This window comes from Chionomys nivalis, chromosome 8, assembly GCF_950005125.1.
Source record: "Chionomys nivalis chromosome 8, mChiNiv1.1, whole genome shotgun sequence".
NCBI lineage: Eukaryota > Metazoa > Chordata > Mammalia > Rodentia > Cricetidae > Chionomys > Chionomys nivalis.
In genome coordinates, this window is record NC_080093.1 from 20,264,883 (window position 1) to 20,291,442 (window position 26,560).

The 26,560-nt window shown below is 44.5% G+C and overlaps 1 protein-coding gene across 41 annotated transcripts in view; it reads left to right on the plus strand.

Annotated features, from left to right (window-relative positions):
• The window catches only part of Sorbs1 (sorbin and SH3 domain containing 1), a 225,707-nt gene that overhangs the window by 157,823 nt on the left and 41,324 nt on the right, over window positions 1-26,560 (plus strand). For 29 of the 41 annotated variants that reach the window (XM_057780030.1, XM_057780033.1, XM_057780040.1 and 26 more), the window contains 7 exons: window positions 5,197-5,244; window positions 5,351-5,480; window positions 7,738-7,852; window positions 13,265-13,348; window positions 16,835-16,900; window positions 17,429-17,530; window positions 21,881-21,930. In XM_057780030.1, the coding sequence (XP_057636013.1) occupies window positions 5,197-5,244; window positions 5,351-5,480; window positions 7,738-7,852; window positions 13,265-13,348; window positions 16,835-16,900; window positions 17,429-17,530; window positions 21,881-21,930 (595 nt within the window). The remainder of the gene's footprint in view (window positions 1-5,196; window positions 5,245-5,350; window positions 5,481-7,737; window positions 7,853-13,264; window positions 13,349-16,834; window positions 16,901-17,428; window positions 17,531-21,880; window positions 21,931-26,560) is intronic. The other 12 variants (XM_057780042.1, XM_057780058.1, XM_057780060.1 and 9 more) reach the window with 3 other exon arrangements.

Below are 26,560 nucleotides of genomic sequence, written 5' to 3' on the forward strand. Positions count from 1 at the left end.
GGGGTTCGTCTGTGTTCCCCCTCCTTCCTGCTCCAGCTTTCCCTCAGGCAAAGCTTGCAGGAGGCAGTTTTCTCAGGCACGGAGAGTTCAGTGAAAATAACTCTCCTAGCTGTGCAGGATTTCTATGAATAGCCTCGTTTTTCTCTAGTTTGAGTGAAGTTGTTCTGTTGTGAAGATGTTTGGCTGACTTGTGCCTCCTGCCCCAAACTTTTGCTAGTCCTGCCCTGGGGAGGGGCCAGGCGGCTTGTGGCAGTCACCTTTGTTCTCCTTATGTGAGCTGCCCAGAAGTTCCCCGCCCAGCATGTGCAAAAGTCTTTGGTCTGCAGCATAGTTAAGAACTGAAGCGGACATCCCCTTCCCACCTCGGGACCCAGAAGGCCGGATGAAGATGGGAATGGTGAGCCTTCTCTAGCCCGTGGGTCCCTCCAGACTCTGGGTCCCATTAGCCCATAAATCCCTCCAGGCTGTCCCCCTCAGTTTGTTCCATTTTCAAATAACTTCTCAGAATTCTCTTTCTTAGGAGTGTGTCTTCTGTAGCTTCTCTCCACTCTCTTGTGGCCTTTGTTTTCCATCTCTTAATATATGGCAGTCTTTAACCAGAACATAACGTAATCTGTGACTTAATATATGACAGTCTTTACCCAGAACATATGTAATCTGTGACTTAATATATGGCAATCTTTAACCAGAACATACGTAATCTGTTACTTAATATGTGACAGTCTTTAACCAGAACATACGTAATCTGTGACTTATATATGATAGTCTTTAACCAGAACATATGTAATCTGTGACTTTCCACACAAGCCCCCTATACTTGCCTTCTTTGTCCCCCTTTGCTTGCCTTTTCTTTGCCTCCCCAGACTCTGTCTCCTTTTCCTTGGTTGTTTTCTGTGGGGTGTTTTCTGTTTCCATCTTGTATCCTTGTTCTTGCTAAGCACAGGGAGTAAAGCCTCAGAAGGAATTATGTTGAATGACGGAATAAGATCGTGTTAAAGTGAGCCGTTATCATCACAAAAATAATTTTAGATTTAAAGACCTATGAAGCACTAACTGGAGATTTAATGGCACAGTTTGTGGTTCTGTGAATGCTTTTGACTAAGCATCCCATTTTGTCACTTATGTAGCGCTTTAAATGGTTTGGTCCAGCAATCTCTCCAGTTGACTTTCAGAATTCTATAAATTCTAAACAGCAACTACAAAATCAACCCTGAAGGAAAGCTTTTAGAAATTCATGTAACGTTGTTGTTGTGTTTGAAAAGGCAATTATGCGGCTCCTGGCAGCTCTGGGACTAACTATTGTGCCACTAAGGCCAGGCTGCCAAAGGCCGGGGAGAACTGTTGTGTGTCAACACCAGAGCCCATCAGGGGCCTTCAAGGCACCAAAGTTCACCCTGTGTGTGCTGCGTGATGTTCAAGCTTCCTGGAATGGTTGACTTGGGAAGTACTGAGTGTTGGTGCCAAGGTTTGATGTCAGTTGCTTGGTGTTTGTTCCAAGGGGCAAAGATAGCATATAGTTCCATCACAAGCAAGAATCACAAGATCCCAGCTCAGCTGAATCCCCTGGCATTGTTGTCAAGAACCTTGGGGGCTGTGACAGCACACTCTTGTGTCGCTAGTTCATAAAAGACTTGAGAGGTTTTTCTTTGTGTACTTATGGTTAAACAGTGCACATGTATATTACTCTGTTTGGCTAGTTCTAGCAGGATGGGTCAAAGGATAGCCTTGCACTCAGCTTTCCAGTCCTTGGTTATTCTAGCTAACCCAGCTTCCTCATTGTGGACATGCTTACCAGGAGAAAGTTCCAGACAACAGCAAGTGCAGGATGTAGCAATGTTATATTATCCCTGGAGACCAATAGAAGGCAAAGTGAGTGCGGCAGAGTTATTCTGAAGCCTTGCCTAAGCATCTCCTGCCTAAGCATCTCCTGGTGGGTGTTGGGAAAAGTAGAGCAAAGGCTTCAAGGCTGGAGATGGCTTGGCATTTAATACCCTTCAGTTTTAGGACAACACCTTTCATTGCTTCTTCCAGATTTTTTTTTTTTAAAAAAAAAAAAAAATGGAGTTAACAGCCACTCCAGGACTGAAGTAACCTCAGCAAGATCCTGACTCTCCTTCTTGTGTCTCTTTCTTACTGAGTCACTAAGGGCAACTTTTCTTGCCTTCTTGGACCCTGATCTCCTTGTTTATAAAATGAGTGCTATAACTAGTTTTTGCTATTATTAATGGGAGATTTTATTGCTATTTTAATTCATAAAATGAAGTAAAATTTGCTTTTATTAGATTTATGAAAGAGATAACGAAAATAATTGTGGACCTTGTCATAATTGTTGAAGTTGTCAGATTAACCCGTTTGACATCGGGGTGTTTTCATACAGTCCCCAAACCTATGTCCATGCTAGAGTCCTGTGGCCACTGTGGGAATGAACAGCTCACTCACAGCGACATCCTGGCCATGTGTAGCTTAGGGTGGATGAGACTCCATTTTCCATCTGTACCCAGTCATAACATTAAGATTATCAGTCACAGCCTCTTGTGATGACACACCTTTAGTCTCAGCACTTGAGAAGCAGAAGTAGATTGGTCTCTGTGAGTTCAAGGCCATCCTGGTCTATATGGTTCCGGTGAGACTCTGACTCAGAGGGAGAAGAAGCAAGGATGGGAGAGAGAGGGCGAGAGGAGGAGGGGGGAGAGTGAATCAGCCACTCAGTTTCTGCCCTTGCCCTGTCCCCTCCCCTTCTTGCTTTCCTCTGCATTTTAACTTACCTAAGTCGGGCTCCTTGAGCTGTTTTCTTCCCCATCACATAAAAACTATTTCTCACTGCCTTCTAAAACTTGACATTAGAAATGTCTAAGGGAAACAGTGTTGAAAAATCTTAACATTAATCTTCACGTTAAAACCTATTTAATGCCGTCCCTGCGCTCATACTTTGTTCGAGCTTTAGTAGCCATGTGATAGTTAGAACTGGACTTTCCACCACCTGCTGCAAAGCTGCCATTTTCCATGATTTAAAGAGGTTTAGGGTCTTCAGCTAAAATATTAGGCTTGGTTTAAAGCAGTGTTTTGTTTTCGAAGTTAACTTGGGTTGGGGCAGGCCAAGTGCCCTTAGCTAAAGCTGAGTTTTGGTGTCCTTTGATACCGTAGTGCTTTATAAATACATCAAGTTCCTTAAAAAAACAAAACAAAATTCTAAAACAAACAAACGAAAAGCTAGTAACACAAAATTCTTCAGAATACTTTTTCCAAAAATACATTTCTGATTCCATTTCATCCTTCCACTACCGTATTTTTGGAAGTTAACATAAATAAACTTAACAATACTCAGTTTATAATAATGAAAGGATAGTGGGTTGTCGTGATGTGGGCCTGTAGTCCTAGCACGCAGAAGACTGAGGCAGGAAGACTGTACATTAGAAGTCAGCCTGAGCATCATAGTAAGGCCCTCCCCATCCCACCCTAAAGAAGAAAGGCTTGGCTGTGTTGGTAAAGAATCGTAGTCCCTGTCAAACCTTGGTGTTGACTAGTTCTTTTAAAGGCAAGGGGAGCTGGAAGAAGGACGAGTACCCTGGTGCTGGATTCCTATCTGTTGTTTTGGCTGAGGGACACCTGGGACAGACAATAGTGGGGAGAAGGGAAGGGCCAGAAGGTAGAAGCTGTTTTTGAATGCTGCTGTACTCAACATAATAGTAATGTTTGCTTTGTTTACATTTGATAGAACATTCTGACCTTTTTTGCTCTGATACTTAATTTGTCTAGAAACAGGGGCTTAATTAATACTGTCATTAATACAGCATTTCAAATCTCTTGACTTGACTTTGTTGCTTAGGTCATGTGCTTTGCTGGAAGAGTGTTATGGATCTTAGTGAATGAAACTGGGTATTTATTCTAGATGCAAGTACCATGAATTCAGATGAGCAAGGTATTGGACTCTCCGGCACTCTGGAGAAGAAATGTTTAGGAAGGATTATCATGGATGTCATAGCTTGTACTTGGGACAGATCTGTTCCTGTAAATGGGCCTGTGATCTGATTTCTACTTTAATAAATGCACTCCTTCCCTTGAGGGGTTCAGATCTTTTCTTGGTCACACACCTATAGAACCCATCACACACCACAGAAATTCATGTGAATTTGACTTGTTGCAGACTCAGTTTAGATGCTCATCCCAAGCAGTACTTTCAGAGAGCATCACCTGAGTGGTACCTTCACAGAACAACACCTGATTAGTACCTTCACAGAGCATCACCTGAGTGGTACCTTCACAGAGCATCACTCTGAGTGATACCTTCACAGAACAACACCTGATTAGTACCTTCACAGAGCATCACCTGAGTGGTACCTTCACAGAGCATCACTCTGAGTGGTACCTTCACAGAGCATCACCCTGAGTGGTACCTTCACAGAGCATCACTCTGAGTGGTACCTTCACAGAGCATCACCCTGAGTGGTACCTTCACAGAGCATCACTCTGAGTGGTACCTTCACAGAGCATCACCCTGAGTGGTACCTTCACAGAGCATCACCCTGAGTGGTACCTTCACAGAGCGTCATCCCAAGCAGTACCTTCATGGAGCAGCCTCACATCAGCCGTGGTAGTGTTAGATCCTGAAAGATCTGCTCACTGAGCAAAGCTGAGGTGTAATCAAAACAGATTATGATCTGGGTTTTCTTGAACTCTTTTCATAGCTGTAGGGCCTCTTTACCGGTTGTGTTGTCTGAAGAGCATACAGAACCCGTCAAAGCCACAATAGGAAGCTAGTAACCACGTTCTTTGGACCTCTTTTCCTTATCCAGTAGTAGCCATGAGCTTAGAAAGAGGCCATGGCATTCAACAGGCAAGACCCGAGACTGAGCATTGACTGGATCCTTCTCAGCCCCCACTTCCCACTCTGATAGATGGAGAGCCCTGCATTCCAGCTTTGGTGGGGGACCTTCTCCTTGTGAGGAGTCTTATCTCCGTACATCTCCTGGTGTCTGAAACCAGTTTCTGCTGGGCTGTGTTGGATCTGAAGGACTCCTGCAAGCCTCACTGCTCTGCAGTGTAGTCTATATGATGTAGCCCCAGGCTTGAGTCCCTTCCCCTCTGGGTTCCTGGTGTGGCTGGATGTCGTGCAGGACTGTGGAAGGGGGCATGGTGTGCACCCTGGATCTCTCACTTGAGTCTGTCCTGCCTGACTTTCTCCTTTTTGTTCACTAGATGATGATTCTGATCTGCACTCTCCTCGATATTCCTTTTCTGAAGACAGTAAGTGAAGCCCCTCTTGTGGGGAGGCGGGAGGATGGTGAAAGAGACATCTTCAGGTTCAGTTTTCATTTGAGTCTGAAGTATTTTGTGTGTACTTTCTCTCCAGCAAAGTCTCCCCTTTCTGTGCCTCGCTCAAAAAGTGAGATGAACTACATTGACGGGGAGAAAGTAGTGAAGAGGTCAGCCACACTACCCCTCCCAGCCCGCTCGTCTTCACTGAAGTCCAGCCCAGAGAGGTAAGTGGTCCCTTGGATGCTCATCCATGCCTCCCCAGTATCTGCATCCCAGGAGCTTTTGTTAGGAACAAGAAACTGAATCCCTGCGCTGTAACCTGTCAGTCCATACCCTCATCTGTGGAATAAGAATAAAAATCGCATGACTTCTCCATGAGAGTGTTGCAAGGATAAAATAAGCGATTGCACTGCACTTGGCCTTGCAATTTGGGCCTGGCTCATAGTGTGAGCATAATTGCTATTGACTATAATTATTATAAGCTTTTATCTAGTCAAGAAAAAAGTTTTCAGTATTAGGTATTGAACCCAGCACCTTCCTGAATGCTAGGCAAGTACTCTGCCACAAAGCTGGGCAGCCCTTTTTTTTCAGTTTATTTTAAGACAGCATCTCGGTAAGTTGTTCATGCTGTCCTTGGGTGAGCCCTGTAGCCCAAGCAGGGCTTGAACTGTCAACCCTCCTACCTTAGTCTATAAGTAGCTGAGATTACAGGCGTGCACCACCAGGCTCTACTTATTATAAGAAAAATCTTAAATTGGAACCATCATTTACATATTCACAATAAAGACTGTAATACTAAACACAGCTATATTCTGTCATGTCTACTTACTAATATAACATGTATTATTGAGACAGATGTCCTATGGAGTAATCATCTCTTGTCAACTGGATAGGCGTCCCATGTATCCTCTGACCTCGATTTTTGCCAACTTCCACAAACTAAAAGTTCTGTGCAGATGAAACTTACTATTCTTAAATTCACACCTCGATTCATGCCTCCCTAGCTCTACAGGCAAGTGAATGGCTGTTTTAAAAGCCCACATGTACCTGACACATCTACCTGATGAATCTGATAATGAATATAAAAGAAAGACTGGATATACTCAGAAATTCTTTATAAGTATATTTTTTAAGCACCTACTGGGTACGTTCTGTGCATATTGAATTAGACTTTGCAGAAGAATACACAAATCATTGTCCAACCATTCATGAAAAGCAAAATATAACCAGAGTGCAAAGTGCAGTAATGTTCCTGCATAAAAGTTGGTAGACGATTTCCAAAGATTCGCGTATCCTTTGCAACCCATCTCTGCATGTCAGACTAAAAATTGGGACCAAGGCTGACAAGAGGCTCAACAGGTAAAGATGCCTGACACCAACGCTTGACCTGACACCAACCTGGAAACCACATAAAGATGGGAGGAAAGAGAACTTGCTCCACAGAGCTGTCCTTCAACTTACACATGTGCACCATGGCATGGCGCATGAATGCATGCACACCACACTTACAGAGTCTTAGTTAGGGCTGCAGTTGCTGAGGTCAAACACCATGACCAAAAGGCTTGTGGGAGGAAAGGGTTTATTTCACTAGCAGTTCATCATCAGAAGCAGGACAGGAAGTCACGCAGAGCAGGAACCTGGAGGCAGGAGCTGATGCAGATGCCACGGAGAATGCTGGCTTGCTCAGCCTGCTTTCTTATAGAACCCAGGACCACCAGCCCAGGGATGGCACTACCCACAAAGGGCTGGCCCTCCTCCATCAATTGTTAATTAAGAAAATGCCCTACAGCTGGATCTTATGGAGGCATTTTCTAAACTGAGGTTCCCTCTATCTTGTGTCTAGTTGACATAAAATTAGCCAACACCTAGACAGATTAAAATTAATAAAAAGAACCCCCAAATTTTGACCCACGCTGAAGTTAGTGTGTAGTAGGTTGAGATGCAGCCTAGGAAAGAACTCCGAGCACACAGCTGGTGTTTGCCTCGGGCAGCTGTAGACCTGGCACACAGTGGTCGCTATCTTCCAGTTAGATAAACTAAAGCTTCAGGAGTTTGTAAAGTACTGTGAATATCTGGGTGACGACGGTTTGAACCGCAGTCTGGCAACTTGAGGACTTGCATTTATGCTTTGCATAAATTGTGTGGGAGTTCGAGTGTTTGGGGAATGTTAAAACCGTAAGGCCAGAGCAAGGAGAAAGTTTTTCCAGGACAAGCCGTGCTTCGTTTTCCTCCCTTCTTTCTCTCCCTTCCTCTCTCCACCTACTGGTGCCAGGTTTTAGGTACAGGGTATCTCTATGCCCCCTGTAAAGCCAAATTGGAGATTGAATTGGGTTGTTTGGAGAAGCAAACAGTACACCTAAATTGCTAGCCCTTGATTCCAGTTTTATACCTTGGATATAAAAATTCTTTAAGACTACCATCAACCAGGCTGTGTGGGAAGCTGGTGCCGCTTTCATGAAAATAGGATTTTTCTTTCTACAGAAACGACTGGGAACCCCCAGATAAGAAAGTGGATACAAGAAAATACCGAGCAGAGCCCAAAAGCATTTACGAATATCAGCCGGGCAAGTCTTCTGTTCTGACCAATGAGAAGATGGTAATGTGCATATGAAAGCCCTTTTGTTTCCCTCTGCCCACGTGGTCTAGATTGGGTGTAGTGCGTAGTTGGACCATATTCTTCCCCACTTGAGATAGGCGTGTTTTGTTTAGAACAATGAAGAAAACTGAAGTATTCTCACCCTCTGCATTTTTCAGGTCTTGATGAAAATGAGTCCCAAGTCTGCTTTTGAGCAACTGGTTTTTTGTTTTATTTTATTTTGTTCCGTTTTGTTTTTGTGGCTCTGTTGTTCCAATTGTGCATGGTTTATGGTTTTTAACTCATTTTAATTTCTACTAACAAAGATTGATCTTCTGGTTTTTTGTTTTGTTTAGGAAAAAAAATCTATCACTTTTTCAGGCTTATTGATTAAAGGTTTTTCTTTTTTGTAGGCACCTTTGGTTTGAAATGGATAGAATTTACAGAAATGACCAGACTAGCATTAAAATCATTCCAAGATAAATAAGCAATAGAATGTTGTAGCTTGGGGCAAAGCCCTGGGCTGCTAGAATTTATGTTTTAGGTCTTCTGTCTTTGATTGGCACATGACTGAGAACTCACTTATGAAATCAGTTTGCCTTATTGTCCCTTAAACAAATTTACATCTCTAGAAAACTGAGTGGGAAAATGGTGTGGAAATTCCGGGCCAACGTGGAAATGTAGTCACTTCTGTGAAACAGGAAGGCTTTACAAATTGATTAGTTCCATATCTGCCAATCATGCTTCCTTTCATTCACCCTCCATTAGAAAAAGCTTGTTTAGATTTCGATAAATGGTTAAAGAGATTGTCCAGAGCTGTGTCAGCGTTGCGGCCCTCTGGCTGGACGCAGGATGGAAGGGTTACACTGGATGTAGATTTCATTAAGAGCTGTTAGCCCCACTGTTCTACATGTTTTTAAATTGATTTGACTTTTACTGAAATGAAAATGTGACGTCTTTATACGTGCTGGAGTAATTTTAATTAGGGAAAAGGTCATCGGTTCACAGAAATGCTTCCAGAGTTGTCATTCTTCAGTGTTTGCTGGGCACCATGGGTATTTTAAGCAGAAAGTTAAGAGACAAGCCGAATGAATTCCTTCTAGGTTTTTGCTTCATTGGGGGCTCTCGACCTGCAGGAAATAAATGCACATGGCAACCTTCAACCCAGGGGTTGCTGGGAAAAAAAGCCACACTCTTTAGTAATAAACCTGCTGGCTTCCATTGTGCATTAATACAGTCAAGTGACTTCAGGGATTCTGGAGACAGTGGCCATTTATAGATTGTCCTTGCTTTTACTGAAGGCACACCCTTTTTCCTAATTTTGTCTTTTTTTTCCTTTCCATCCCTTGGTCTTAGTAATTGTACCTCTATTCAGAACTAGGCAAAAACATTGTTTTGTTTTCCTCTTTGGTACCACAGTGCTTGGGCTCACTGGCATTATGTTTACAGATGCTGGGAAGTGCCCCACAATGCCCCCATGGAGGACCCATGGGAGTGATGGAGACTGTCCACCAGGACAGCAAAACACCATCTGTGTTTCAGTGCAGGTGCCCCTCTGCAATGTTCCAGGCCTGAGGCCCACATAGCACTATGTGGGCACCTGCCCAACAGTTCAGTTCAGTGCCCTTTACCCCAGTTAGCTCTGTCCTTCCAAAGAGAAGTTGTTTTTAGAGAGGAATTTCAGTTGAATCTTAATTTTTTGACAGTGGTTGAATTGGTCCATTATACTTGATCTTTTTTAATCCTGCTATTTTTATCATGTGAACAGAAAAGCTGCTGTGTGAATTTCTATGTGACTTTTAGTATGAATACTGGCTGACTAGGATTTGAGCGGCACCCTCATTCATATACTTTTTGAAGAGAACTAAAGAATCATTTTATTAACCATTAAATGTGTAAACTGGTGATGGATGCAGAATCTAAGTTAGATTTTATTTTAGTTTGCTTTGTCTCTTCATGAAGACAGAAAAAAAAACACTTTTTTTTTTCCGTTTGAGTTGCTCATAGCTATATAATTCTGCCAGTTCAAGGAAGAGGCCCAGGCACAGCCAACTGTCACTATCAGGAAGAATGTTAATGGGCTGTGGGAGCACCCCTTGCCTTGGAGCATGCTCACACTACCCCAGACCCATGAAACATTGTTACCTTCTGAGTCCCCGGGTGACTTGCAGCCTTGATGACCTGTTCACCTGTTTAACATATTCACAAAGGTCTAAATACTTCCTGCCTCACTACCAAAGTATAAGTCAACCTTTTCTCCGTGGCCTTGGGCTTAGAGCTATATTGGTTTGTCCCTGCTTTACTCCTTTATACTTTTCCCCCTGAAATCTCCTATAGGACATGAGCTTTATTTAACTAAATATAGAAAGAAATAACTTTTTCGTGCCTAGCTTTGGGATAGATTTTGGAGTTCCTGTTACGTAGGTGTGTGGCAGCAAGGACAGTGAGATAGTCATGGCAGGTACAGAATGAACATGGAAGTGTGAACAAGGGGATTTGCCCAGCCCTGCCTCCTCCTGACTCAGCTGTCACTTGAGCTCCTTCCCTGGCATTTCAGGCTAGTTACTAGCCCTGCTTGAGTTTCGTGCCATGTGCACCCTCATGAAGGGGATGAGTGTAGTTTGCGGTGCTGGCTGGATCAGCCCTCGAAGATCTGAGCTCCGGGTTCCAGTCCTGACTTGGCTGTATGCCTTCAGGCAAGACAGTTAACCTTCTTGAATCTCAAGGTTTTCCTTTGTGAACAGAAATATGATCTGGCCCTCCAATCTGATGGTGTGCCAGGCGATGGGGCCAACATGGGTAATGGGGGTCCAAGAGCCACCAAAACTGTAAAACATGATGGAAGTGAACACCCCATGTTCACATCATTTACTAATTGAAATCTGAAGCCGGTCTTTGGCTCCTGTTCAAGCAACAACATTGTCTTTGAGGAGATGACATTTTCCTGGCAAGCTACTTGCTCTTTCCATGGATTTTATCAATCTGGAAAAAGAGCAGATCACAGCAGGGAAGACCAGAGCCCGGCATTGTGGAAGTGCCGTGGGTATGGGAACAGGGCTCCTCTGCTTCCAGAAGGATGTTCCCTGTTAGTCTGTTCCTTGATTGGATGCACTGCCCATTTATACCCGGCAGACGAATGCGGGCATGCGTGCTATTGGCAGTACTTACCTTTATGTCTGGGCAACTTGAGGCTTTGGACCCAAGTTATTTAATATAACCTGTTTTTACTGAGCAGTCAACTATTCTGCAGGTAGCATTCAAGAATAAAATTAGTTAATTCTTTCAGGGCTGTAAATATCGTAACTACTCTTAGGCAGTTTCCCAAAAGGGTTGGTATGTTAGTACATTTTATAAAAAAAAAAGAAAATCCTAACCTATTCCCAGGGAATGGTTTATAAATAGTCTTTGTAAAAATAACAAATATGAAGTAGGTTTCATGAAAATCCATCATTCTAGGTTGTAGAATGTCCCCATAGTTAAGCCATCATTCTCTAGTGGTTTGATCTTTGTGGGCATTGTGCTTCGTTTCACCAAATAAAGGCAGACTGTGCCGGGGAGATGGCTCAGTGGGTAAAGTGCTAGAGACCCGAGTTCAGTTCCCAGGAAAAGAGTAAAAACGCCAGGCTTGGTTGCTTGTGCTTACAGTCCCAGCACTGGAGAGGCGGAGCCCAGGCAGATCTCTCAGGACTTAGTGGCGAGCCAGCCTTGCCTGATTGGCAAGCCCTAAGCCAATGAGTCCCTGGTTCAGAAAACAGAGTAACCGGCCCCAAAGGAACAGCACCTAAAGTTATCCTCTGATGTCTACATACATGTGCAGAGCTATGTAAACACACCTGTACATACATGTGGCCACACACATCAGGAACTATTATTGTCTGGATGGGCAGGTCTTCTCCTTCAAGATGGAAACTGTAGAGGAAACTGATCTAGATGCAAGAGGGTGGAGTTCAGCATAGATTCCCCTCTAGTTTCAAATTACATTTCAGTTAAAGAAAGTCTCTGACAGGTGCCCATGTCTTCCACCTGTAACAGTAAGAATAAACGAATGGTGTAGATGTTTCCCAGGCTTTTGGAAGAAGCACTTGGTAGAAGTCACTAAGATAGCTTCCAGACTTCTCTGCAAGCAGCCAAGGGTTATCTAGAGGCATCAGTGCAGCCAGGGAGGACCACCCTGGAGAGCGGTAGCACTGAAGACCTGTAGGTGGGGCTGGCAGCATGTTTTCCCGTGCCATCGGCATTGTGGCCAGGAGGCAGCCCAGTTTCTTGTGTGACATCTTCAACCACTTCAGAAACCATGTGCATTTTTGTATTTCAGATTGTTATAGAAAAAGCGCATCTCAGCCTTTTGTCACTTTCAGAGTTATTAAGAACGTAAGAGCTTAAGCAAATGTTCACCATCAAACACGTCTGCCTCATATGAGTAACCTCCTTTTATTGGAAAACTTGATGTGATTTCTAATCATCCATCGTTAGTGTTTTCAATAAGCAGTTGACATTCCCTAGATGAAGTGCCAGAACTTTAATACCTATTTGATGAAATATTAAACCATAGAATCAAATTATCGATCTATGTGATACTTCTTAGTGTCATGCGAAGCGAGGAATCTAACTTTGGAACGCATATAGCCCTGAAGTTTCTCCCCCGTTCTGTTCTCTGTCTTGTCCAGCTTTCCTGTCACTTAATTTTTTTTTTCTCGGTCCTTTAACATTTATTTGTTAGAACACAGAGTATATCCTGTCTGTGCTCATTCCCCACGGATGCTTGTTTAAGATGCTTTTTACTTGTGTCCTCTGTTTTGACTTACATCACTTTTCACTTTGCCGTGTGTGACACATGGCATCTCACCTGTTCGTGTGCCATTAAAGATGCAGTGTTAACCAACTGGCTTTTCTAAAGTGTCATTATTCGCATTTATTTTGGAAAACCTCAAAGCAGCCTTGCAAATAAGTACTAAAACCGTCCCATCCCCTAAAAACCGTTTGTTTTACTCTGACGTAGACGCTGAATGTTTGGTGTGCGCTCACCAGTTTATATGCTCGCAGCTAATGTATCTCTACAAGAGGAAATAAGGGCCATCTTTTCTCCAGTGCCGAAATGACTGGGGAATAGCGTTCTGCCCGTATTGTTTTGTGGTGAAGAGTCGCAGTGTGGTGCCGAGTCCTCCAGCTCCAGTCCTTCTGCCTCTGCTGCAGGACTGAAAACAAAACCCTCACTGCTCCCAACCTCAGTGTCCCTGTTTTTATAAACACATCCTCTCCCTCCAGTTTCAGTGCCCTGATTTTTGCTGGTGTCGGTAAAACCGGACGGTCCCTGCCAGAAGCAGGTGCTGTGTCACCCAGAGTCGCTGCATCTCTACTGGCCTGTTCCTATGTAATCTTTTGCATAATGTTATCCTTCTCTTTCTTCCATTTCCCTGTCACCAACCCTTATAGAGTCGGGATATAAGCCCAGAAGAGATAGATTTAAAGAATGAACCTTGGTATAAATTCTTTTCGGAATTGGAGTTTGGGAAACCGGTAAGTGTGATAGCTCCCGTGGTTATACTCCTTGTGAGATAATGCTGTTGATGCACAGTCGCTGCTGCAGTCAGGTCTGCGTGAGGGCTTGAGGAGTGGGAGCAGCCATGACAGTCGGCAGTAGTCGGGTAGTCTTATCTTACAGCAGCCTGTAGGCTTTCCCACCAGAAAGGACAGTGAGCTCCGGGATATACTTCCTAGAACATCCAGAAAGCATGACCGAGGCACCGCTTGTCTAGGACCATCCCTCTGCCACACCCAACAGATGTCAGCTGGTGGGTGGCATTTTTTCTGCCATCCAGTCACTACTTGAAGCAATCTTTAAGGTACACTGAAGACAGGCATGGGAATGTGTCACCGAGAAGGCCAGCGTTGCAGTGCTTCAAATCATGTTTCTGAAGCATGTGCAGGAGACATGTGTCTGAGCAGCCCCCGCCCCCTCAAAGTGCTTCTCTTTGTAGGTACAACTCCAATCCAGCCCAGTGAAAGGCAGCTTCTAGGGAATGGTTTCTCTGAGTTGTGCTAACATTTTCCAGGATTTGGAATGGAGGGTAGAATTCTAGAAAATTTAGTGTTTGGCGGCTTCCCTGAGGTATTTCTGACTTGGCAGTGCAAATTGAGTCTGGCCCTTAGGGAGGGAGTTGCTTAGTCCTGCGCCCAGATGAGTTTTGAGCATGAGGGTAATCCGAGCTCATCCGTCCACTCAGGGTGATGGACTTTTAACCTGTAGTCACTTTGACTTCCCAATGAGAACTGTAAAAGGAATTTATAGGTGGAAGAGTGGAGCATAGAAAAATGAAACAAACATTAGACATGTGGACAAGACTCTAACCATTGGCTTTGGTCTTGGATGATCACTTTGTTTGCAGAGAGAAACTGATTTTGTAGTTCAGTAAAATGTTAAATTTCATGCTGTGTATTTTTCATGAAGAAGACAACGGGAAGTCAGGCTATGCTTTGGAGTTGCTGGTTTGGCTTAAAGATACTGAACTTGAACGTTCAGGTTATCTTCTGAGTTAGGAGTGCCCAGCTTCCAACATTCTGCTTGTAGGAGCCAGTGGTCCACCCTTCTGGACCTTTCTCCATGCATGCCCCCACCTTCACCTGTTGTTGATGAAGAGCGCCACCTAGGGACAGTGGAGAGGAAGCATCTAGCCCAACCGCACTGAGCTTTCCTCTCCTCAGAAGTGCACAGCTCATTTCTTCTCCTTTCTCTCTCCCCTTTTCTGCTGCTCATCATTTGGACACTAAATTTAATGCACACAGTCTTTTCCACTTGCAAATACTGAGCAGTATCCTAATCCTCTTCCTTAAAACCTGCTCAGTTACTGAACATATTGATAGGTGTAGCCCACTCCATAGCACTATGATTGAAGTACAGAGCAGCGATGTCATGCCGTACTTGCAGAAGACAGGAGATATTCGTTTTCAATTACTTTTTCAGGAATCCATTGTCAGTGATTTTTGAAATCCCTTTTGGGAGCTACCATCCCCCCCGTGTACCAAATAACTGAACTAGTTTAATCTGAAATATTACTTTCTTGCAAAAGCTAGGGGAACTTTCTTTACTAAATTAATACTAGCAATATGTTTTTATAAGTCTGTCATTGTAGACGACTTTCATTGATGTTAGACAGTAGTTCAACCCCAGCCTTTAGTAAACAGGTCCTGAGAATAACTTGATAAATTAACAGTTCTACCAAAAACTGTAACTTACCTCATATAAACATGGAGGATACAGGTCATTCGTCAAATAATCCCTTCTCTTTGGCAGGGTGGGGAGGAAGGGTCCTTTTCATGTAGCCTTAACTTTCAAAGACTTGTCCTAAGAACATGGGCCATGATCCCCAGGAGCCCCAGCAAGAGAACATTTCCATGTGGTTTGAGCCATCCTTAGGGCGGGCTTGTTATCTAGGTGAGCCAGCAGAGTTGAGAAAGGAGCAGGGGGGCGAGAACATTTGCCTTCTCCCTGTTTCATCATGATGAAGCACAGGGTGCACCACTGTGGTGCAGGCATGCGCCATGGATGCTGCTTTGGAAGAGGTGTTAGCCGTTCACGAGGGGAAGGCATCCTCTCTGCTCTTTTTGTTGTTCTCACGTCAACTTAGGGCCATTACTCCGGGTAAAACCCGCTAGAACGTTGCTGCCGACAGTTGCTGGGCTGCTTTTTCTTTCCCAGCCTCCCCCTAAAGCCACTCAAAAAGAAGTGAAAATTGCAACAAGATCCTGATTGTTGACCTCAATAGGTTGCCCCAAAATGATGGATAATTCAAGGCCCCAGGGCCGGCTGGGGTAGGGTGGGCTGGTGATTTGTAGACCCTTGCTTATGGCCTTTCGTGTCAGAGAAAGTAGAAAGGTACAGCAGGATAACACACGTAGAAAGTCCACTTCCCAGACAGCCCCTGAGTGTGGAAAGCACTAAGAAGGAATGGTAGCTGCCTTATCACTGACCTTAGCACAGGGCTCACTCACAGGCACTGCTGCTGTCAGCAAAACAGCCAGAGTCAGTTTGCTTTTCTCTTTGAAAGGCCTTACCGGAAACACGAGGGCCTGCCTTTCTTCTCCCTGCCCCTCCAATTTCTACAGAAATTGATTTGATCTCTGTCCACAAACTCAGGACACTGTTTCTCAGTGTTAAGGCCTTCGAAATATTTTTGTAGGGTGAATTGACATGAAGCTTGTGGGCTATCTTAGGAGCTCTTGACGATATCCATTTCTGATCTCCCCAGAGGTCATAGTATGGGAGATCTCACGTGTGCATAGACACAGTCAGAAAACCCCATCTGTGAGAGAAGTTCAGAGTTAGCAGTCTCTGGAAGTGTGCACAGCTCTCATCCATGCTTGTTAAGCCTACAGCATCCTCCTAGTAGATTCCTACCTTTCTGATTGTCTGTGGAGCACGCAGGAGCAAGCAGAGTACCTCCGATCTGCCGAGGAGGATGGGTGTGCCTCTAGTGGAGGCGTTAACACTGAATTCTGCTCACTTACCAGTTAAGCTGCAGGTGTGAACCCCCACTCTGGATGCTCTCGCTACAAACTGGACTCCCCTTTAGTTCGCCACCCTCCATGGGTCATATCTGTAGATTTATACATCTATTGACATGAAATGATTTTGTTTTTACACTAGGTGAGACTATTTCCAAAATATAAACTCTCCAGTGTCAGTCTTTGGGAAAAAAAAAAGTTTCTAATTTGTTCAAATTGGTATTGATGCTTTTCTCCCCCTTTTAATTTTAAATTTCCATTGCTGAGGATCTGGGTTGATATACTCTTGAGACTTAAATACATTGCCTACTTAGTGCTTTCTGCCCCATCCCCGCCCCAGGACAGACAGCTGTGTGTCCTCGGGCAGGACCCCAGCCCTTTGCTTTGAGCTCACCTCTCTGTGTCGGTCGGTTCCTAGCGTGCCCCTCTTTGTTTGAGCCCCCATGTTTGTCTTTATGTCTTTATGCTCATTTCTTCATTTCCTCCTCTGCTTCCCGTCAGCCTCCCAAAAAGATATGGGACTATACTCCTGGAGACTGCTCTATCCTTCCTAGAGAGGATAGAAAGGTAATCCCGTGCTCCTTCGCGGACTGTGTGCTAGACCTCTAGCTTTGGGTGCCGTGAGTGTGCTGTGGGTTTCTGCTCTTTTCTTAAATCTTTCTTTTTTTTTTTTTTTAACTTAGTAACTTGTTTGGCCTGGTGATGAACCTATTTAACAAAGTCTGTGAGACATACTAATGTTTATAGAGGTTTTTAAAACAACCCTTGTCATGGTCGCTATACTCTGACACAGAGAAAGCAGGCCTTTCCTCACAGGTAGGTTTTTGTGGCATTTGTAGTTCTCATTCCAAGTAGTACAGATGTCTGAAGCTCTGAGACTCAGGATTTCACTGAACATGCCTAATGTTGCTTTCTCTGTTTACACGTCTTTAGACTAATTTCTAGTGAGCTCTTGTGATTGTGTTAGGTCTTCGTGACCCTATTAAATTATGACTCTTTAAAAGAAACAAGCCTCATTTTCAAACTTAACCTTCCATTCCTTCCCCTTTTCTCTAAACTAAAACCTTCTTTCTCATCTTTTCTTTCTTGAACCAGACTAATCTAGAAAAAGATCTCAACTTCTGCCAAGCAGAGTTAGAGGCAGATTTAGACAAAGTGGAGACGGTTAATAAGTCACCCAGTGCAAACTCGCCACAGGTATTTCCTAGTTTTTCTCTCCATGTCGGTTTCTTTTCAAGCCCTGCTTTGCTTTGTTCTCTGTCCTTTGGCTTTATGTTGTGGAGATGATAGGGGGTGATGCTGCTAGCTTTAAATGCATGGCTTTCTGAATGCTGTTCACATACTCACATGCACACACTCTCTCACACACAAATACACACTCACACACACAAACACACATGCATACTCACACACAAACACACACATACATATGCACACTCATACACACTCACACACAAACACTCACACACATACACTCATACACACTCACACACAAACACACACACATACACACACATGCACACTCACACACAAACATACACATGCATACTCACACACAAACACACCACATACATATGCACACTCACACACACACTCACACACACAAACACATACACACACATGCACACTCACACACACTCACACCATGCACACAAACACACACTCACAAACACACACTCACACACGTGCACACTCACACACACAAACACACACACAGAGTCAATTTTTATTTGGATTCCTTTAGAGCTTGGCATCTTCCTTAAAGGGGTTTTTCATATACAGGATAGCTGATAATTTGGATTCTCCCTTACTCACCATGCCCTGGACTACTTCTTTGATGACCTTTTAAAGTTATTTCCTTTGTCTTCTTTGAGTTTCCAGAGTGCTATTTTGGGGGGCAGTTTTTTTTTTTCTCTTCGTAGCCCTGGGAGATGCCAACCTCAGAGGTCATTTTGAGAGACACAGCAGCAGTAACTGGGTTCAAGGCAACAGAAATAGCAATGGTGTTTGTCATTGTGGAGGTCAGCAAGTTCCCAATAGAAAACCTACTCCAGATATCAAACAGCCCGGAAACACGCATTTGAAACTGGGCCTGTGATAAAAATGTCTGTTTTAAAAGGTAGGAAGGGGTAAGGAGAGAGCCAGTCCAAGGTAAACAGACTTCTAGGGAGAAGCTGAATGTTTGATGAAGTGAGCTTTAGGTTTCCTGACAAAACTGAAGAGATTCATAGGAGAAAATAATGGCTTTAGAAGAAATTATATATATATATATATATATATATATATATATATATATATATATATATATATATATATCGTAGGCAGACCCTGCTGCAGTGGCCAGGAAAGAGGAAAAGTGCAGTTGATAATGGACCTGTACCACATGTAGGCATTGTTGAGAAGAGTTGGAACACCAGTGTGAGGGAGTTGGGCACAAAAGTCAGGCGAGAGGCTAGAGGCTCAAACCCAGGAAGGGGCAGAGACACCTCTGTTTGATGGTGGCCTCCCTGTGAGTCTGGGGTAAAGGAGTGGGAAGCCAGTGATCTGTGGCAGTCATGGCTGTTTCCTTGGGGTCCATTGAGACACCAGTGGATGAAGAAGACAGTGGTCGCTAGGCCCTTCTCCTCCATCAGAACTGTAAGAGGCAAAGAGGTAAGCTGTCACACACTCAGTTGAGGCAGGCAGGTAATTAAGGTGAAGATAGAGTGGGATTCTGGGTTTCTAATACGGTGGATGCTGGGACCTGGTATAATTACTGTGGGGTTGAAGATTCAAGGAAGTACTATCCAGCCTGTTCTCTGATGAGTTCTGGCTGTGGGTGATAATAACAATGACTGGCGTGCTGGGTGAGAGATCTGTAGTAATAGGCTGGCCCAAGTGAATCAAGAGATGCTTTCAGAGTCGTCAAATATAACAAGGAACACCTGCAACTCATGCAGAGCTGGGGGCACAGCTATAGCTGATAGCCACCTCTGTGAGGACACAAACCCTGCCAGGGAAACCATGGTGCCTGATGCATCCACAAACCATTTCCATTGGTTATTTGGTGCTGTTAGTCTTGAACATATGTGAGGCGTGCTTGCAGGAGCTCTAGACACATACAAAAGAGACTGCCTTCAGGGCATGGCAATTGAGACCATACTTATTGGGGATATCCATTTTGAGGCACTAGGGAGACATATGACGTACATATACACAGGGATAAGACAGACCAGCTAGACAAGAAATCTCTTGTGGGGAATGGAGGGGGATTGACAGGTTTGGGAAAGATTGTAGAGTCAGGAGTGTGACTGAGGAGATGTTGGGTTTCCTTCAGCTAATGGGGTGTTTGAGTGAGAGCACCATTCCCTTAGAAGTCGAATTGAAGGCAGGAAATGGGACTGTCAGAGGCTCAGTGAGGAGGCAGCTACAAAGGTCCAAGCAGACAGAGGTGGGAGTTCACACAGTGCTGACAGGGGGAGGGAAGGCTAGATGGAGAGAGGCTGCCAAGGGAGTTGTAGTGGACTAGTTTGCATAGCTGGCATGAGGAATGGTGAGCTGAGGAAAGGGAAAGAAATGGATAACTTTAGGGTTTGGGTCAAAAAGCTAATAAAGTACGGATATCAATATGTTGAAGAAGCTAGAAAGAGGAATCAATGCAGAGGTAAAGTTATGAAGTTGGTTTTGGGTATTTAGCCTCTGAGGTGCTGGCCGGAGATCAGGTAGAGATATCCAGAAGGTGGTAGGAACTCTAAGACTAGATCTTAGGAAGCAGGCAAGGGCTTAAAAAGCTGATCGGAGTTGCCTGTAGGGAGGTGATTGTGGGGGTCTTGGGAGTCAGTGAAGATGTCCACCAGTCAGCAAGTGAAAGATTGAGAGAGTAGGGACCAAGAGCTATCCACTCAGATGTTGGATGGCATTGATAGGACAAGACAAGGTGCAGGAAGGACAGTTCAGAGAGATGGAAGGTCGCATGATGGAGCAAGGGGAGAAAGACAGAACTACCCAGCTGCTCCAGAGAGATGAAAAGAAATTCTGAGGTAGCAAGATGACTAGTGGAGTTGCTTGCTGTCTAAGTTTGACAACCGGGTCCCCTTCCTGAAACTGGATGGAGTTAAGTGGAAGGAGAGAACTGAGAGTTGCTCTCTGGCCTCTGTCAACGCACCATGGCACACATACCCTCCCTGACAACAAATGATTTTAAAAAGATAAATTCCCAGGATACGTCCATGGAATGGGTTGTAGAAATTTATAGACTTTGGTTCCTGGGTATTAGAGTCTGTGGAAAGGAAGCAGAGTCCTGCAGGGGTGTCATTATTGAGGACATGGGGGAAGAAACATGTGGATGGGGAGGGAGAAGACAGGGAGGGGGGTGATGACCCAGAAGGACTTAACGGGACCATGTCAAAGTTTTTCACGATGGACATACTGACAAGGTCTTCAAAAGTATAATCCTGAATGGGGCAAATGCCAACAAGTAGGCCCTTTGTGGCGGGAGGTGGCCAGGTGACATCAATATAGCCAGAAGGGTTAGAGGATGATGGGGGGAGGGGGATGAGCAGAGCTCTGGGAAGTAATGGCTGTGGGGGAGGAGAGGCAAACCTCTCCCTGGGACAGCAGTGCTTGGCCTCCAAGGGAAAAGGACCCAGACTGACAAGTTGAAGCTGAAGACTTAAGTGAGGAACCACCAGTGACTCCTCCCTGTAGTCTCCAGTGACTCCTCCCTGTAGTCTCCAGTGACTCCTCCCTGTGGTCTCCAGTGACTCCTCCCTGTAGTCTCCTCTCCTCTGACCCACAGTCCCTTCCTCCTTTTCTCTAAGTGTCTCTTCTCCAGGTAGTTCGTTTTCCTTCAGATGGTTATTAGTAGAGAGGATGATGATAGTCGTTATTAAATAGGAATAGCTGTGAATGTTAGCTTCTACATTGATTTACTTCATACAAATATATTGAACCCTTGGCATTTTTTTTTCTCCAATACAACCAAAGAACCTCTAAATTACAGATTCCGTTGCTTTCACTTTCTAGTAGCTCTTGGCTGACTTCTTCCTTTTGTTAGTGGCCTGTAGTTTTATGAAGCATCCCCAACCCATACTGATAGTGCTGTTACTGGATTTTGTGAAACTGTGTCTCATTTTCACACTTCTCAGTCTACAGGCATAAATGGATTGTGTAAACATGGTGTGATCATCTTAAATGCATTTTTAAAATGCAGTCTCTACCTAGAGTGTTGTGTGACCCTCCTGGATGGGTGGACACTGGGTGGGGTGTCTGAGGACTGGGGAGGCACAGATGAAGGGGCTTCTGCTTCCTGGGGTTGCAGCTAAGGATAAATGTGAGCTGAAGTCCACCTCCAGGCCCATCTGTGTTTGTGGCTTCATCTCCTTTGAGGCAAAAGATGAGAGCCTGGCACCCCCCAGTCTTTGTGTCCAAGCCTCTTGTCCCTTAGGGGCACCATCTACATGACTGGACTGAAGTGGCTTGTCTCCTTTCCCTTTCTTTACAACCTGTAAATTCACCCAAATCACGGTTCCTTTTTACATTATTCCTTTTTCTGTTTGACTTTTACAGAGCTCAGCAGTCAGCCCGACACCAGACGTTACCTCAGAGCCTCCTGGATAGTAAGTAGCCACTCGGTGTTTTCAGGGCTAGACAGGGTGAGAAAGCCTGGTGGTTTGGACACCGTGTTCATCTGTGTCTGTCTGGTGGTGTCTGGTGGGAAGCAGCAAGGGCTTTGGTCCTGAGGAGGGCTAGGGCAGTGGGCAGTCCTGTGCTTTGGACCTTGTCATTCAGTAGTTTGAAGCTATTGTAGTTTTCAAATTAGTTTTATTTTGTTCTCTCTTTCTCCAAATTATTGTTACAATAACTCATGTTGCCTTCCACTAGCTTTTCCCCAGGCTGATGCCTTTACCTTTGGAATGTGATGTTATTTGCCTACGTTTATTTTAATTTTATTTATTTCACGTGTGTGGGGTGGCGGTGGGTTGGTTTGTGTGTGTTTGTGTTGGTGTGTTTGTGTGTTGGTGTGGGTGTGTTTGTGTTGGTGTTTGTGTGTTGGTGTGGGTGTGTTTGTGTTGGTGTTTGTGTGTTGGTGTAGGTGTATGTATGTGTGTGTTGGTGTGGGTGTGTGTATGTGTGTGTTGGTGTGGTGGTGTGTTTGTGTTGGTGTAGGTGGGTGTGAGTGTGGGTGGTGTGGCTGTGGAAATCAGAGGACAAGCTTTTGGAGTCAGTTTTCTTTTTACCGTGAACTCTGGGAATCTAACTGGGTCACCAGGCTTACAGACCAGTTGCTTCTCTTTGCTGAGCCATCTTATTGACCTGTTTGTCTATATTCGAATCAAAATTTCCCTCAGTGGATCTTTGAGGAAAGGGAGTGTAGCTAGGATGTACCAGACCTGGAATAAAGATAGAGGGGCCGATAGTGGGCTCAGGTCCTTAGGCCAGTCCTGGCTTCTAGGATGAAAAGCTAGAGCCTAAATTTTCATATTGGACATAATTTTTTTTCTCCTGTCAATTTTTAAGATTTTGACTGCACAATGCATGTACCCCTCATTCACTTCTTCATGAAGTAACTGATACTGTCTAGGGGTGCAGGAATGGTTTTATTTTCTCCGACAATTAATTGAAAGACAGGAGAGAAATGGAAATCTTGGGGTGTCCCAACAGAGCTACAATATGATACATGGGAAATTGGGGTCCCCTCTTGGTTTTTAGTTTTATTAATTCAAGAATTTAAGAATAGTTATACATAAAAGCTTACTTTTAGTAAGAGGACATCTTACTAGAATGGAAAAGGAGAACCCCAGGGCGTCAGTCCCTTAGCTGCCTGGAAGGAAGGAAGAGGATGGAGAAGGAGCAAAAGCAACCTTGCTTGAGATAGGCCCTTACAGGTCAGCCACCTGACAGCAGGCAGCCCGTGGTTAGCATGGGAGATTTTGAAAAAGTAAGGAAGCCCAAAATGTGAATTAGGGAGCTTAAAGGCATTCTTAAGTTCTGGCCAGCAGCTGGGGAAAAAAAAAAAAAAAAAGACAGAAAAGGAGAAAAAAAATAGTTACATTTTTCTGCATCAGGCTTCAGAAAGACTTGTGCATCTAGCTGAACCTCGTGGTGGCTAGATTCACAAGGACTGCATGTGGAGGTGGGAATTCTGGAAAGGAAAGGTACATCGTAAGATAAACCTGTCTAACTAGAGATGACCCCATACCCAAGCCACCGACCAGCCCCATTGGATTCATCTTTATAGGAGCAGACAAGGGCATGTCCCCACCTAGAGGTCGACCCCATTCTTCACATAATCAGAGACCTAACTCTAATCCTCTCCCAGCATACCTTTCCCAGGGCTTTTCCGTGCAGCTGTTATCCTGACTGAGTATTTCCAGGGCTCCCCTTATCTTGCCCCAGTAGATCTGTAGTAGATAGCAAACTCTTCCGCTGTGTAAACACTTACTAACTGAACTTGCTTATGCCCAGGCTGTGTTAGTGCTTCTGGCCTCAGTCTCTACTGCCTGCTATCTTGAGTTATTTGTGTAGACTTTCCTAATTGATGATTATAAACCCCCTAAGGGCAAGGCCTTCCACCTCCAGGGTGCCAGGTAGACCTGCAAGAATTGAGATGTGCTGGTTTTGGTTGCAGTGAGCATTTTAACCAGGACTCTCTGCCTGCCTTGCTTCAGGGTTGGCTGGAGTTAACGGTGCTGCCTGGCCTGCTCGCTGCCTCTCATCTCCTTGAACTGTACCGGACAGAGAAGCCTGCTGCACTGAGTGCTCAGCTCAGTAAATTCCTTAGGTCAGCTGGCACTATGCTGCTTATCACAGTAGGAATTTTGGAATGGTTCCTTGATTATCTGGGAGATTGCCTCACACCCACAAAATGAGCATAACAAATGAGAGACAAAGCAGAGAGAATGACGTGTGTAAGGGTTAAAAGTGGACATCACTACTGTGCTCAGTCAGGGCTAAGAACACGGGTCTCCCCATACTTTGTTGTTGTTTACTGAGCATCCCAGAGCATGTGTAACCATCAGTCTCCAGTGTACTGGTGAGGAAATGGGCACTCTAGGACCGTGTCCTGCCCACAGTTCCACAGCTGCTGTGGGAGTGCTCTGCCCAGAGGAGAAGTAGTGATGCTCTGGACCAGATGTTGGTAGCAGAACCTCTTCTAAACTGTACTGATTCTAACTTTGGTAAGAATGTAGCTGAATTTTGAGCTCTTAAATCCATTGTAAGCAACTCTTTGCAGCACTGGCCTAGCAGGATTAGAGGCGGTGAATGTAAAGTGCTTCACACAGTCCCCTTTTCTCAGACCCCCTGAGCCTTTGTGATGATACTTGATGTGATGTTTTCCTAGCCAGTCTCCCTCCCTTCCTCCCTCCTGTCCTCCCTCTCATTTTTCTTTTGATGAGGTCTCACTGTATAGCCCTGGCTTCCCTGGATCTCTCTTTGTAGATCAGACTGATCTCAAAACTCATAGAGATCTGCCTGCCTCTGCTTCCTGAGTGCTGGGGTTAACAGTGTGCACCACCACACCAGGCTTCCAGTCTTATTTATATTAATGAAATAAGTCTCCAAAGACCTCAGTTTTGTTTTGGTGTGTGTGGGGAGTATTTCATCTGAAATACTTGGTAGGACAAACTGGATCAAATACGTAAGCTATCTGGAGCTGGTGGGGAACCAGCCCAAGCATGGTACCTGACATAAAGGGAAGCATGCAGTTATCGGGCCCATAAATCACAATTAACCGGACCCCAGCTTGCTAAGCACAGAGGCAGGCTGTTTGCACACTGAACCTGGAGCTCTTGATGGAGGTACTGGGATGACACGTTGAGGGGAGTATTGCCAAGGGATGAGGTGAGGGTTGCAGCTTTGTGGAGCCTACAGAATTAGTTTTAAAGCCACTTTCTTGGGCAGACTGAAATTCAGAATTTTGTTCATGAGCACTTGTTATCTTACAATTTTAACAGAGCTGGATTTGGCAGCATGCCAGATGACTGACAGTTCAAGGCCAGCCTGGGGGAATGGGAAACATTGACTCAAAAGACAAACAAATAAGCAAATGATGGTGATGATGATGATGATGATGGTGATGGTGATGGTGATGATGATGGTGATGATGGTGGTGATGGTGATGATGATGGTGATGATGATGGTGATGATGGTGATGGTGATGATGGTGATGATGGTGATGATGATGGTGGTGATGGTGATGATGATGATGGTGATGATGATGGTGATGATGATGGTGATGGTGATGATGGTGATGATGATGGTGATGATGGCAGGGCAGGAGTTCAGGGGAGGGTGGGAACAGAGTCAACCATCTTGTGTTCATAGTCAGTCAATGTCCCAGCATTCTAACACAGTGACCAGTCCTGTCTCTCAAATGCATTTTTTATAGTTACTGTCATAGCATATGCCTGGCTTTATATTTAATTCCCCAAGTGTTTCTGGATCTTTAAGTTTGTAATTTTCATCTAACCATTGCTTATCTTTTCAGCCTATTAAAACTGTCTTCGCTTAACCAAAAGCACTTTGCGCTATTTAGCCAGAAGGTGGCACTCGAGGAAAAGCTGCTCTTTCTGAACCAGCAGAGAGAGCAGTTTACTTAATCTGAAAGCAAAACACAAGCTAAAGAACTATATAAAACATTGATGATTCCCCAGTTCCTGGACATACACTAGAAGCTTCTCTGTGTGTAGGTATTTGAGTTTAGCATCATTCATTTCATCAGTATTTGTTAAAAGACCTACATGGCACCAGGTTTAGGAAGATTAATGCAGTCAACAGTCTGCCAGGGCTCACTGTGTAATGGGAAACAGATTGGTTAGCAGTAATTTGAATCCAGTGAGGCTGGTGTAATGCTGGAATCCAGAATGGAATGGGCACCTCTTACTGTGCAGAGGGCGGGATATCAAGGAAGACTTTTTAGAGCTGGGGAGGGGGGGAGAACAAAACAATAACGAAAACCAAAAAATAAATGACTTAGAAGACTGTATGGGCCGCCTCCCACAAAACTACATTAACAACAATTGCCTGGTATTCTTTCTGAAGTTGTCAATTGTTTTTGAACAAGAAAGATTTAAGGTTTATTTTCTTTTAAATTATGTATGTGTGCGTATGTCTGTGTGAGGGCATGTGCACCAGAGTTCAGTGTTCTTGAAGATGAGAAGAGGGTGTTGGATCCCCTGGAGCTGGAGTCAGAGGCAGTTGTGAGCAGGCTGAAGTGCTGGGAGCTGAACTCGTCTTCTGTAAGAG